At 36.3% G+C, this 14,007-nt stretch overlaps 1 protein-coding gene across 11 annotated transcripts in view; it reads right to left on the reverse strand.

Annotated features, from left to right (window-relative positions):
- IL15 (interleukin 15) overlaps positions 1-14,007 on the reverse strand; it is a 171,978-nt gene that overhangs the window by 4,699 nt on the left and 153,272 nt on the right. For 8 of the 11 annotated variants that reach the window (XR_012332161.1, XM_019926512.3, XM_019926513.3 and 5 more), the window contains 2 exons: positions 6,475-6,572; positions 5,064-5,148 (listed from right to left, as the gene is read on the reverse strand). Coding sequence is in view for 10 of the 11 variants with exons in the window: in XM_019926512.3 (XP_019782071.2) it covers positions 5,064-5,148; positions 6,475-6,572 (183 nt within the window). In the remaining variant the exon portion in view is untranslated. Of the gene's footprint in view, positions 1-5,063; positions 5,149-6,474; positions 6,573-7,908; positions 8,008-14,007 lie in introns of all 11 variants that reach the window. The other 3 variants (XM_073805543.1, XM_019926515.3, XM_004312632.4) reach the window with 1 other exon arrangement.

Raw genomic sequence — 14,007 nt, forward strand, 5'->3', positions numbered from 1 at the left:
TGAAATGGAAACAAAATTCGGTAATATGAAAAACCATTCCCGCTTTAGATATAATGAGAACAACCTACTGAAAACACGAAAACTTTTTTCAGTGAAATTCTTTATTTTGAGATAATCTTAGATTCATATGAAATTGTAAGAGAAAATACAGGCAAATCCTGTGTACGCCTTCACTGTTTCCTCCAGTGTTGAGGTCCTGCATAACACAGTACAATAGCACAACCAGGAAATTGACATGGATGCAATCCATCCACTTTGTTCAGATTTCACCAGTTTTATGTGCACTAGTGCGTGTGTGCGTGTGTGTGTAGTTCCATGCCATTTTATCAGAGGTGTAAATTCACGTAACCACTATCACGGTTAAGATACAGAATCCTCCTGCTACCGTTGTATAGCCACAATCAACTTCCTCCAGACATGCTCCTCCCACCTCCTACCATCCATCGAATCCCCAGCAACCACTTCTCTGCTCTCCATTCCTATGATATCATTTCAAGAATGTTATATAAATGGAATCATACAGCATATAACCTTTTGAAATAGGCTTATTGAAAAACTTAATAGACTTTATTTTTTAAGCAGTCGTAGGTTTACAGAACATGAGCAGAAAGTACAGAAAGTTCCCATATGGCCCCTTGGCCCCCTCCCAAGTTTCCCCTATTATTAACATCTCGCATTAGCGTGGTACATTTATTACAATTGATGAGTCAATATTGATACATTTTCAACTAAAGTCCATAGATTCCATCAGGGTTCACTCTTGGTGGTGTACACCTATAGTTCTTGACAAATGTATAATGACATGCGTTGATCATTACAGTATCATACAAAATAGTTCCGCTGCCCTAAAAATCACTTGTGCTCCACCTTTTCATCCTTCCCTTTCCCTTATCCCCTGTTGTATTGTATCCAACCTTTTGAGAGTGTCATATAGTTGGAATCATATAGTATCCTATCATATAGTATGTAGCCTGTTTTGATTGGCTTCTTTCATTAGCAATATGCTCTTAAGGTTCCTCCATTCCTTTTCATGGCTAAACAGCTTATTTCTTTTTATCGCTGATAATAGTCCATTGTATGGACGAACTAGTTTGTTTACCCCACTGGCTTTTTTTCACACAGCATAATACTCTGGAGATCCACACAACTTGTTGTATCAGTAATTTGTTCCTTAGTACTGCTCACTATTATTGTTTGATATAATGTACCGAAGCTTAACTGTTGACCTGTTGAAGGACATTTGGGTTCTTTCCAGTTTTTAGCTATCATAAATAAAGTTCTATTAACATTCATATGCATGTTTTCATGTCTCTGATATAAATGTTTGAGTGTAACTGTTGGATCATACGGCAAATGCGTGTTTTGTTTTATAAGAAACAGCCAAACTATTTTAGAGTGGCTGTACAATTTCACATTCTCACCAGCAATATATAAATGATCCAGTTTCTCCACATCCTTGCCAGCATTTGGTATTATCAATATTTTTTATTTTAAATATTCATATAGGTGACATGTCATTGAGGCTTTAATTTGCATTCCCTAAATAAAATACAGCCATTTATTGGTACTTTCTCTCCAAAAAAGACTTAGGGTGATTTATGATTTCTTCCTTTCTAATATGCATACTTATTACTTATTTTTCTTGCCTTAGCCTTTTATTTCTTTTTTTCTTGCCTTGCCAATTGAGCTAAAGTTTCAATACTATGTTGAATAAGAGTGGTAAGAAAAGACATCCTTGCCTTGTTCCCAATTTTAGGGGAAAAGCAGTCAGTCCCCATTAAGTCTAATGTCGGCTCTAGGTTTTCTGTACATGCTCTGTAACAAACTGAAGGAGCTTCATCTTTATTCCTTGTTTGCTGAGAAATGTTTATCATGTTTATCATTGAAGAGGTGCTGCAGTTTTAAGATGTCTTTTCTGCATCAATTGATATGATCATATGATTTCCTACTTTAGTCTACTCATATAGTGGATTACATTGATTGATTTTCGAATACTGAACAGGTCTTGCATTTGTTACATTTTGGTAGTTTGTGGTTTTTGAGGAAATTGTCCATTTCCTCCAAATTATCAAATTTACGAGAATAAAGTTGTTCATAGTTTTTCTTTCGTATCCTTTTAATGGTTGTAGGTTCTGTAGTAAGACCCCAATTTCAGTCCTGATACTAATGGCATGTGTCATCTCTTTTATCTTTGTCAGGCTTTCTAAAGGTTTATTGACTTTATTGATTTATTTTCCCAAAGTAAAGAGCTTTATGTTTTGTTGATTTTTGTCTATTGTTTTCCTGATTTCAATTTCCTTCCTTCCTTCCTTCCTTTTTATTCCTTCCTTCCTTCTGCATGTGCTGGGCTTATTTTGCTCTTTTCCCAGTTTCTTGAGACAGTAACTTAGATTGGTAAACTGAGATCTTTCCTCTTTTCTAAGGTAATCATTTAGTTTTATCAATTTCCCACTAAGTAAAGCTTTAGCTAAATCCCACAAAACTTCCTATGTTGCATATTTGTCTCCATTCAGTTCTATATTTTTAAATATCCTTTGAGACCTGCTCTTTGACCCATGGAATGTTTATAAGTGTCTCATTTAATTTCCAAGTGTTTGGAGATTTTCCGGTTGTACTTATGTAATTGACTTCTACTTGATTGCACTGTGGTTGGATAACATATTCTGCATGATTTCAGTTCTGATAAATGTGCTAAAGTTTGTTTTATGGCCCAGGATATGTTCAGTCTTGGTGAGTGTTGCCTGAAAAAAACGTTTATTCACTGTTGTTGGATGAAGTGTTTTTCTATGGAAATGAGATATTGTTGGTTGACTGTGTCATCCAGTTCTTCTATATCCTGTCTGATTTTCTGTCTAGTAGTTCTATTTGTCACTGAGGAGGTACTAAAGTCAACTATTAATATATTTATGGATTCGTCTGCTTCACCTTTCGGTTCTATTATTAGTTTTTGCTTCTTACATTTTGAGGCTCTGCTGTTTGGTAGGTACACATTTAAGATCATTATGTTTTCCTGGTGGACTCATCTTTTACCATGATGTAATGTCTCTCGTGACTCTCGTAACTTTATTTGCTGTGAAGTCTACATTATCTGATATGAATATAGCCACTTCTGATTTGTAAAATTATTGTGTGAATTATTATGTGCATGTGCCTCCGTTTCCCAGAGCTGCTGTAGCAAGGTATCACAAAGTAAGTGTCTTCAAACAACAATTCATTCACTTACAGTTCAAAGCCAAGGAGTCAATTGGGCCTGTTCCCTCTGAAGGCTCTAGAGAACTGTCCTTCCTTATGGCTCCCAAACCCTTTGCAGCTCCAGGGGATCCTTGGCCTTCCCTGGCTAGTAGCTGTATCATTCCAATCTCCTGTGGCTTGTAGCTGCCTCGGTTTTCATACGGCCTTCTTCCCTGTGTCTATGTATCCTGTCCTCTTCTTATAAGGACAGTAGTCATTAGATTTGGGAACACCCCACTCCACTATAACCTCACCTTAACTAATTATATTTGCAAAGACCCCATTTCCAAATAAGGATACATTCTGAGGTTCTAGGTGGACATGAATTTTGGAGGGACATTATTCAACCCACTACAGCATGGGTTTCTCTTCTTTTAATTTCAACCTACTTATGTCATTTTATATATATATATATAATATATACATATTATATATGTATATATGTGTATATATTATGTATACATATTATATATGTATATATTTGTATATATATAATATACACATTATATGTGTATGTTTGTATACATATTATATATGTATATATTATATATACATATTATATATGTGTGTATATTATATACATATTATATATGTATATAATATACACACATATATAATATGAATATATATTTGTATATACATGTATATTTGAAGTGAATTCCTCGTAGACAGCATAAAGTTGGTTTGTCTTTTGTTATCAATTTGGCCAATCTCTGTCTTTTATTTGTATTCTTTTTCTCCTCTCCTTCTAGGATGAGAATGCTAGGAATGCTAGATCTTTTACTGTCCCAAAGATCCCTGAGGCTTTATTTGCTTTGTTTTCAGTCTATTTTGTTTCTATTATTCTATCCTCAAGTTGACTGTCTTTCCTCTGTCATATTCATTCTGCTAATGAGCCTCTCCAGTTTGTTTCATATTCCACTTGTTGTATTTCTTAGTTCTGTAATTTCCATTTGGTCCATTTTACATATTGTATTTCTTTGCTAAGACTTTCTGGTTTTGTTTTTTTTTTCAGTTGTTTCAAGGATATTCGTAAGTGCTTGCTGGTACATCTTCATGATACCTGTTTTAAAATCCTTGTCAAATAATTCCAACATCTAATCCATCTCAGCTTCAGAGTCTGTTTCCGAGTCTCTTCTCATTCAAGTTGTGATTTTTCCTGCTTCTTGGTATGAAAAGTGATTTTTCAATTGTATTCTGGTATTTGGGCTATTATGTCAGGAGACCCTGGTCCAATTTGAATCTTCTGTTTTAACATGCAGCCACCCTGTGTATGCTTAGCATAGAGGTTCTGACCCATGTTTGCATGCTGTGATTCCAATGACGGTTCAGTTTTCAGAATCTTTGTGGTGCTAATTTGAAAGGTTTGGTATACCTGCTGACCCGGGACTCTCACTGGTCCCTGTTGTATCGCCCACACAATAGTACAGCCCATATTTCTCCCCTCTACAGGTTCTGCCAGGTCAGCTGGTGTCTCCAGGTGGGAGAAGCATTCTCTAGCCCATGGAATAGACAGCCCTTCCCTGAGTCAGGCCATTCCCCCCACAAGGGCCCCAAAGCCGCCTGGTTTCTTGGGTAGGAAAAGGGAGTCTCTCTAGTGGGTGGTGACGGAGAGCTCTTCATGCTGGGCCACTCATAAATTGAGTTTTAAAGATAATTAGGGTCTGAAAATTCTAAATAAAAGAGGTCATTTGAGGTGCTACGAGGCTCACCAATTCTACAGAAACATTTTTGTTTCAAGTGAGATTTCACTAAGATTGACAGCAAAACACAAGGAATAACATACTGCATAGCAATTACACCAGGTATTTTATGGAAAAATGAGTACTCACTTGAATAAGATCCTCAATTCTTTTCAAATCACTTATTACATGCTGCCAGTTTGCTTCTGTTTTAGGAAGACCTGCACTGATACAACTGAAAGCAAAACCAAACAGCAAAGCATTTTGAATGAACATAATATTGTCTTGATGAATACTATAGGCAAAAGGGCAATCAAGACTTTTTTTTATCCAACAAGTGAAAAGATGAGTGCCATCCTTGCTTTTGTGTATTCGACAGCCTTGTAGATGAATATAAAAACTGAACATATAGTACAACTCTGATGCTTTAGGCTAGCCTGATGACCAACCTGCATTAAAGAAAAGCCTAATTTGAAGGGATGACTTATAAATAACCTGGTGCAATTTATCACCATGAAATAAAAACAGTGCATGATGTGTGGCAGTGCTCAGTAATGTTTTTGAATGAATTATTACTTTTCCTTAAGTAGAGGTCCCATCAGACTTTTATGTCTAATAAATGGGTAAAATTCTTAAAATAAGCAATCATCTTTTTCATGTAATGATCTTGACAGTAAATATTCTTTGCAATAGGTTAAACATGCCCCTTGCATGCTCCTTATAGCAGCTTTCTCCATAAATGTTATGGACTTGAGCCTAATCTAGTCATAAAACTAGATCATATAGCTTACTTACTGTTTGTAAAACAGTAACCTAATATCAGGACAAAAGACACATACATTGACCGAGTAACTGTAGAATAATTCTTAGAGCTTCAGGAAAAATAGTCTCTCCTTGATGGGTCCTGTACAGAAGCATGAGAGCCAATACTACTTTCTTCTTTTGAGAGGAGGATTTACCTGCACAAATCTACGGTTCCCCACAGCATGAAGGCATTATAGAGTAAAACTGAACTGAGAGATTACATAACTATAGGTTGGGTGAGTGCAGTGTATTAGTTGCATCTAACAGAGAAGAAAAAAGTTAATAGGCATGGAAAAATATGAAAGTTTATTAGGAAGAAAAACAAAAGGCCTCAATAAAGAAAGAAATGTTTTAAACTGAACTAACATAAGGCTCAAATGATAGGAGAAGTCAGTGCCAGGGACAGATAATAAAGTAATGTGGGTGAGCCCTCAATATCTAATTTTTTTTACTGGTGTGAAAATCACACAGGATATTAATAAAGAGTGTACTTCCAATTTTAGTTAGATACCAAGAAGTCCAATTTATTTGCAGGATATAATACTCATTTGGAATATTACACGAATATAGAAATGCTCTGTAGGCTGTTTACCAAACCTCCTCTGAATCTCCCATAATCTGTCCTCTATCATGCCCCAAATACTGAGTACCTAAGGATTTAAGCAAACTGAACATAAACCAATTTAATAGAGAAGATATTGAAGAACAATGATCATGGTTATTAACATGATGATTTTATGCTGAAAGATAAAATTACCCCAAAATGAAGACATGAATGCCAGCCTCAGTTAAAAAATGACTGTTCAGAAGTAAACACAAGTAGCACTGGATGGAAGTACTTCTCAAATATGGTTTCTGAAAAATATAATCATAGACAAAGTGGTTAAATTTTTTAGTTAAAAATTTTTTAGCTAAAAAGGAAGAAAACTGGGTCATTTGTAGAGATGTGGATGGATCTAGAGACTGTCATAAGAGTGAAGTAAGTCAGAAAGAGAAAAACAAATATTGTATATTAACGCATATATGTGGAATCTAGAAAAATGGTACAGATGAACGGTTTGCAGGGCAAAAATAGCGACACAAATGTAGAAAACAAATGTATGGACACCAACGGGGGAAGGTGGCAGGGGGTGGTGGTGGTGGTGTGATCAACTGGGAGATTGGGATTGACATATATACACTAATATGTATAAAATGGATAACTAAAAATAACCTGTTGTATAAAAAATAAAATTGAAAAAAATGAGATTTAAAATAATTTTAAAATTATATTTTTAGGTTCCAAAATGTAAATATATCAAGATTTCAAAATTCCTTATCAGAATTAATGAAATTAGAATTTACTTTTTTTGCTTTCCTCCCTACCTTCAGCTCTGTCTCCTATGTGCAAAATTCTTCAATACGTATTTTTCCAGATGCATTTCAATGACAATAATTTAAAGAAAATATACATATTTACTAATTTACATATATGCTAATATTAGCACTTAATTTGTTTCTATTATCCTTAACCTCCTTTTCACCCTTCTTTCCTAATATGTCCAACATATTTCATACAACACAAATTAGTAACATGAATTACTAATATAGGTGTACTAGTTATATATTAATTTCATGTGATGATGAAATTAAAAATTAATATCATTTGGAGAAAAATTGGATAGAAATGGAACCAACCAAAGATACTCTATACCACCCTGAGAGTCAATATATAATCATTTTTCTGGGTGATTGAGGAAAATCACTTATCTTAGAACTTCTCAGAGTTTCAATACCTCTGCCTGCCTCTTTAATATTGTCAAAACCTTTATAGTTTCAGACAGCAGTGTTGACTTAACCACTTAACCTCTAAGAATCTGTGCTTCACGTAGTCTACACTGAAGGGATGAATAACACCCAGACCTGTTAAAGACTATATAACTTACTGAGTACATAGACACTTAAAGAACAAAACAGGGTGAGATAAGTGAAATAATACATTTACAACAACATGAAGGGCACATCAGGGTGTTAACAGACTTTAAAAACCTGTTTTACTTATTTTCAAACCAACAACAATCCATATGTGAACGTACCTCTGTGACTTCCCAACATATTTAGAGAAGAGCCACATAACTTATTATGAAGTATCTGAGATACAAGTGACCTTTTAAGAAAAGTCCATATACTATCTTTATCTAATTTTTCTTACCAAAATTCTCATTACTCAATGCCAGAGTAAATCCTTAAGTATTGAAGAAGAGCTGGCTAAGGCATTGGGTTTCCAGCAGCCATCCATCCAGAATACTTCCTACAACACAACCCAGAGTAAAGATGATCCATTAAAAACACAAGTGGACAAATGGGGGGAAAGGAAGGGAAGAGAATGAATATTTACTGAGCACCTACTTTTCCACGGGCACTCTATCAGTCACTTGATATGTGTATCACATTTAATCCTCAGAACAATCCTATGGTGTAGGGTTAGCAGCATTTGAGTGAGCTGCCCAGGTCCCACAGCAAGTACAAGACTGCCAGGATTTGAGACCAGGTCTGTCTGATTACAGAGCCCAAGGCCTTTCCACTACATTATGTTCCTGAATTGGTGAAATTCCAAAACCATATTAATGAAAAGCAGAAGCAGCCAAATATCTTATGTATATAAGCTACTGACTGTTAATGTAATTTATAACAGAAGTAGCTACTTCTACAGACATGGAATAGACGTCTTCAGTCTTTAAATCACCATTAATTGAAACATCATCTGAGAATTTCATAAGTAACAAAATTTGTTTTCTTTAATTCAAAGTGGCGAAGAATGTGAAGATTACACATTCCCATATTCAATTCCATTTTATTAAAGAAAAATTTTAAACCAAAATATATAAAATATAAACAATTATTTTTGCCATCCTTCTAAAATAGTATGTATTTGTTGACCTCCCCTTCAAAAATCAAAATCCACCACATCTCTTGACATAAACTTTTGCTGAAAAATTAAGTTCTGTAGACTAAAATTATGTTATTTTTCAGATGTTTTTAAAATATAAAAATGATTATAATATATGATGTATAACTCTTTAAAAGAAAAACTGGGATTTAACTAGGTATTAAAGATACTGTAAGAATATATCCAATAAAAATGCCCTTTTTTCCACAACTAAATATTAAGTCTAATCCTCCTGTTACATACAATCTAAACCATCCATTAATCAGTTTAATTAAAGCAACCTCTCTTTGTTACTGTCATAATCATTCTCTTCGTCTATGTTATCTCAGTACTCCAAATTTTTTGCTAAACTTTAAAATTATCTTTGTAATTTCACCCAAAGTCTCTTAAATTCCCTACCTCCTTTTTAGTTGCAGGATCCCCCCACGCCACATTGTTCAAAAAACAAGATTTACTGACTTGGGGCCAAGCAGTACAAAGGCTGATATCATTGATAATAGGCCTCATGAAGCTGCTTGTGTAAACAATGAGGATTTCAGTCCTGGGCTTTTACATCAGTGAGTCTCCACACGCGCAGGATGTTAAAATCTCATCAATGAGACTTTCACTGCCCTGTCCAACTACAATTAGTCAAGGACAACTAAGAGCTTTAGCCAGAATGCTCCATGCCAAGCATGGTGGAATTAGTAGGAAATGGCCTCAAAGACTTCTAACAAATAACAATAATGGAAACCAGTGTTTACTGAAAGGAAATTTTTACAGCTTTGATTGTTATTTGGCAAAAAAACTGACGTGGTTTTCTGGGCTGACAGCAAAGACTGATTTTTCATAATTGGAGGCTTTCAACCTTCTACACTTACTGTATGTAGCTCTGTGGATCAAAAACTTTACTAGGAATGTGTGTGTGTAATCCATGTGCGTGAAGAAGGCCTGAAAAGGTAAAATACTCTATAACTTTCTCTTTGACCAGGACTCAATGTTAACATTTAATATAATATCATTAATGATGGCAATATTAATTAGAATAAGTATTATTTACCGAGTGCTTTTAGTTTTACAAAATCATCTCACATACGTTACCACATTCCATCCTGGCCATATCTTTATGTGAGAGACATTACTCTTATTTTACAGTGAAGAAATTGAGGTTCTGAGACATTAAGTGACTTGCTTGAGGTAAATGTCATACATGTCGCTATCAGAATTCTGCCTCAAAATCCAGGTTGCACAGGCGGAGGAGAGATGCAAGAATATTACAAACTCTATGGTTGAGAAGTGGAGGCCCCTTACTATAGGAAACATCTGACCCATCCCGTGTGAATCATAAAAAGCCACTGCTCTCTGATAGTTTAAAAACAGGTCTTTCACTTGTGGTTGCCAAGGGGAAGGGCAGCTAGGGGAGGGATGGAGTGGGAGTTTGGGGTTAGTAGATGCAAAATATTATACATAGAATGGATAAACAACAAGGTCTTACTGTAGAGCACAGGGAACTATATTCAATATCCTGAGATAAACCATAATGGAAAGGAATATAAAAAAGAATGTATATATAAATATATATATATAACTGAGTTACTTTGCTGTGCAGCAGAAATTAACATGATGTTGTAAATTAACTATACTTTAATTTAAAAGAAACAGGTGTTTCAAACTGTTCTGACATGAAACAGAACTTGAGTCCTTTCACATACATCATCTCATTTGTCTCCCACAAAATACCTGTTAGAGACAAGTGGCTGAAACCAGGTTAATTACTTTCTGAGAAGTGTAGGAATGAAATAAATTGTCCACTTCCTTTTATGTCATATTTTTGAAGAATTATGGAAGCAGTGTTTAACCCTGCCATACAATATGCATATGGTCATGAAAGGCCCCCACCATCAGCATCTTTGGTTTTGTCCTTCATTCACCTGGTACCTAGATCCAGGAATAAAAAAGACCAAATCCCAACCCTACCCTCAAGGAGCTCTCAGAGTTTAAGCAGGACTTTTTTGACTCCTGTGACTGGGTCTCACTGCAGGGTACCCACTGATCTTGTGGCAGTGCTGTTATCTTAGCCTAATGTCACTGCCCAAGAGTAAGACACCATGGAGAGAGGATAGTCCACACAGTGGGGTGGCAGCTTTAATTCTGCAATGACTTGTGAAAATAAATGTAAACATTATATTCTATACCAATAGTAGAGTTTTTCCCAGTGAGGAAATACAATCTAGCACACCACTGTTTTGTTTTATTTATTCTGTTTAATGATTTACTTGCCTAGTCACACATTTAAAATAAACTTAAACAGACTTAGCAAGGAAAGAAGAGATATAAGTATTGGTTTATTTGGTAAACATATGTATCTAATCACTCAAAAAAACTAAAATTGAGGGCAAGTCAAGGTTGATTGCTTATGTGGAATATAAAGAATGTAAGATAGCATGGCTGTCCTTGATCCAATATATTTATTGAGTACTCACTACGTGCTAAGCATTTCTGTATGACCTTGGAGTACATCAGTGAATGTAGGAGACAAAGAACCTTGGTTTCTGGGAGAAAGACAGACCATATATAGTATACATAAATAAACTGAATGTATACTTCATTAGAAAGTGGTTAAATGATATAGGAAAAAGCAAACAGAATAAAGTAAAAAGGATGAGCTTGCAACTTTAAGAAGGGTAGTCAGGGCAGGGTTCAGGGAAGATGAAATTAGATCAAAGACTTAAAAGCAGAGAGGGCATGAGCTTCAAGGACATCTGAACGAAGAACATTCGAAGCAGGGGATACAGCTGGAGCAAAGCCCCAAAGGCAGCTGCACACCTATGAGTTTGAGGATCAGAAAAGACACCAGTGGAGTGAGCGAGGCAGAGAGCAGTCTGAGGCGAGGTCAGAAAGGTAGGGGGAAATGGGGATAAGGTCAGGCCCTTGCAGGCACTGTAAGAATCTGAAGTGAGAAACCACTGCAGCATTTTGAGCAGATAATTGATGTCATCTGAGTGACCTTTGTAAGAATCCTTCTTGGCTCCTGTGTAAGGATAGGATGTGGGGGTGGGCAAGTATGGAAGCAGGGAATCATGCGGCTCTAAGAATTTAAGTGAGAGATGGTGATGTTGAACAAGGCGGGTGGCAGTGGAGAGGGTCATATGGTTAGAATCCGGAAACACTTTTATGACAGAACCAAAAGGATTTCCTGACGGACTGGTTGTGAGCGGAACGAGAAAGAATTACTCAAGTCTTTTACCCTGAGCACCTGAGAAATGGAGCTGCCATCAACTGAAACAGGGCAGGCTATGAGTGGAGCACATATTTTGAAGGGAGGGGGCCGATCAAGAGTTTTAGTGTTGGATATGTTGAGCTTGAGAGGTCCACTAGATACACACACGGAAATGTCAAATAGGTGGTAGGAGACGTAAATCTTGAGTTCAGGAAAGTGGCTGGGCCTGAAATAGGTACGGAATTCATGACACTGGTTGGGATGACCAAGAGAAAGTTAGAGAAAAGGCTAAAAAAAGGACCAAAGACTGAGCCAGGGTAATTAGTCAGGGAGAAAAAAAAAAGAGTCATAAAGAAAAACAGACAAGTGAGAAAAGGAGAAATGAAGAGAGTGTGATGTTCTAGAAATCAAGTGAGAAAAGTATATCCAGGGAAAGGAAATGATGATCATGTCAGATGTGCTGATGGGTCAGGGAAGACACAGACTGAATGCTGACCAGTGGGCTTAGCAACGTGGAGGTGATGACTCTGAAAAGAGCACTTAGAGGGCGGTAATAGAGGCAGAAGCCTACCTGAAATGGGTAGCAGAAAGTGAGAGGAAAGGATTGTAAATTGCTAGTGCCGGACAATGTTTCGAAGAATACCACTCCAAAAGGTGATAACAGATGGTAGAAAAGGAGGGAAATAACAGCACATTTGTATGCTGAGGGAAAAACTGAAGATGTAAGAGAGAAGAACGATTGCCAGAGTGATGTTCTTGAATAGGCAAGCTGAGGATGAGGATGATATCTGTGATATTGTGATTTATAATAAAATATATATTTGGTCTTCATCCTCATTTCTGGCCCATAGCTCCTAAAACCCTAGGAATTTCCTAGTGACACGATGATCAAGAGTCTTTGAGAGTTGGGGCTTCCCTGGTGGCGCAGTGGTTGAGAGTCCGCCTGCCGATGCAGGGGACACGGGTTCGTGCCCGGGTCCGGGAAGATCCCACATGCCGCGGAGCGGCTGGGCCCGTGAGTCATGGCCGCTGAGCCTGCGCGTCCGGAGCCTGTGCTCCGCAACGGGAGAGGCCACAACAGTGAGAGGCCCGTGTACAGCAAAAAAAAAGAATTGTGCTCTAAATCAGACACAGAGCAGTGTTTTAGAGACTGAGGAGGTAACGTCTCTCCAGGCTAAAATCCTACATTTGGTTCCTTTTAACAGACTGTGATATATTCCCCTCTCTTGACAGATTTACCCCAATACACATTTGTTTTGTTTTGTTTTGTTTTAATGAGGCCCTCGGGCCTTGGGAATAATATCACACTTTGTACTGACCTCTTAGTGTTCAATGTTAATTCTCTAACATTTAGTAATCAGTCCCAATTTGAGTATAGTTGAGAAAGTGGTATCTTTAATGTCTTAAATTGTCCTGTCATTAAGTATACTGGCATTTTTTCACTAGTTGCTTTCAAACTGTTTTCAATGGACACCCATAAGAAATTTCCAAATAAGAAATTTCATTAAACACAATCTGTGTTCAATATTAAGGCTAAAAAAATCCAATATGAACTATGTTACCATGGGTTACTACTGAGATTTTTAAAAACTACTTCATATAAAAATATGATTTGATGTTGGTATTTAATTCTCTCGTAAGACCACACAACATGTTATTAGGGCCTATAAATCTCAACAGTTTATCGAAACGACAAAAATAAATGATTAAGTGAGATGTTTCTTAGTATTTAAAAAATACCTTTCATACCAGACCTTAGAAAATTTAAGATCCATAGAAGGTCTGTGATATAATGATGTGAAAATGCATTCCAGGAAAATAAAAAAGTTATCCAAGAAAAAGAAAGATGTGGATATAAGAAATTATGGAGAATAAAACATATAATATTTATACTTGGGTATAAATAACAAATGGCAACATTTCTTAAAAGTCCATCTTTTTAATCTGATTCGTTCATTTATTTTGCAAAACTGTGAGATTCTTGTGGTTAGAAACCTTGTTTATCTTGTTCATTACTGTACCTCCAAAATATAAAAGCATACTAGGTACAAAACAAGCATGTATTACATGTTTGTTGGATTTTTTCATTTGTTTACAACTACATTGCCCTCATTCTCACACTATCAGCCTCTTAGCTGCACCTGCCTCCCTGTCCAGCAGGT

This window comes from Tursiops truncatus, chromosome 5, assembly GCF_011762595.2.
Source record: "Tursiops truncatus isolate mTurTru1 chromosome 5, mTurTru1.mat.Y, whole genome shotgun sequence".
Lineage (NCBI taxonomy): Eukaryota > Metazoa > Chordata > Mammalia > Artiodactyla > Delphinidae > Tursiops > Tursiops truncatus.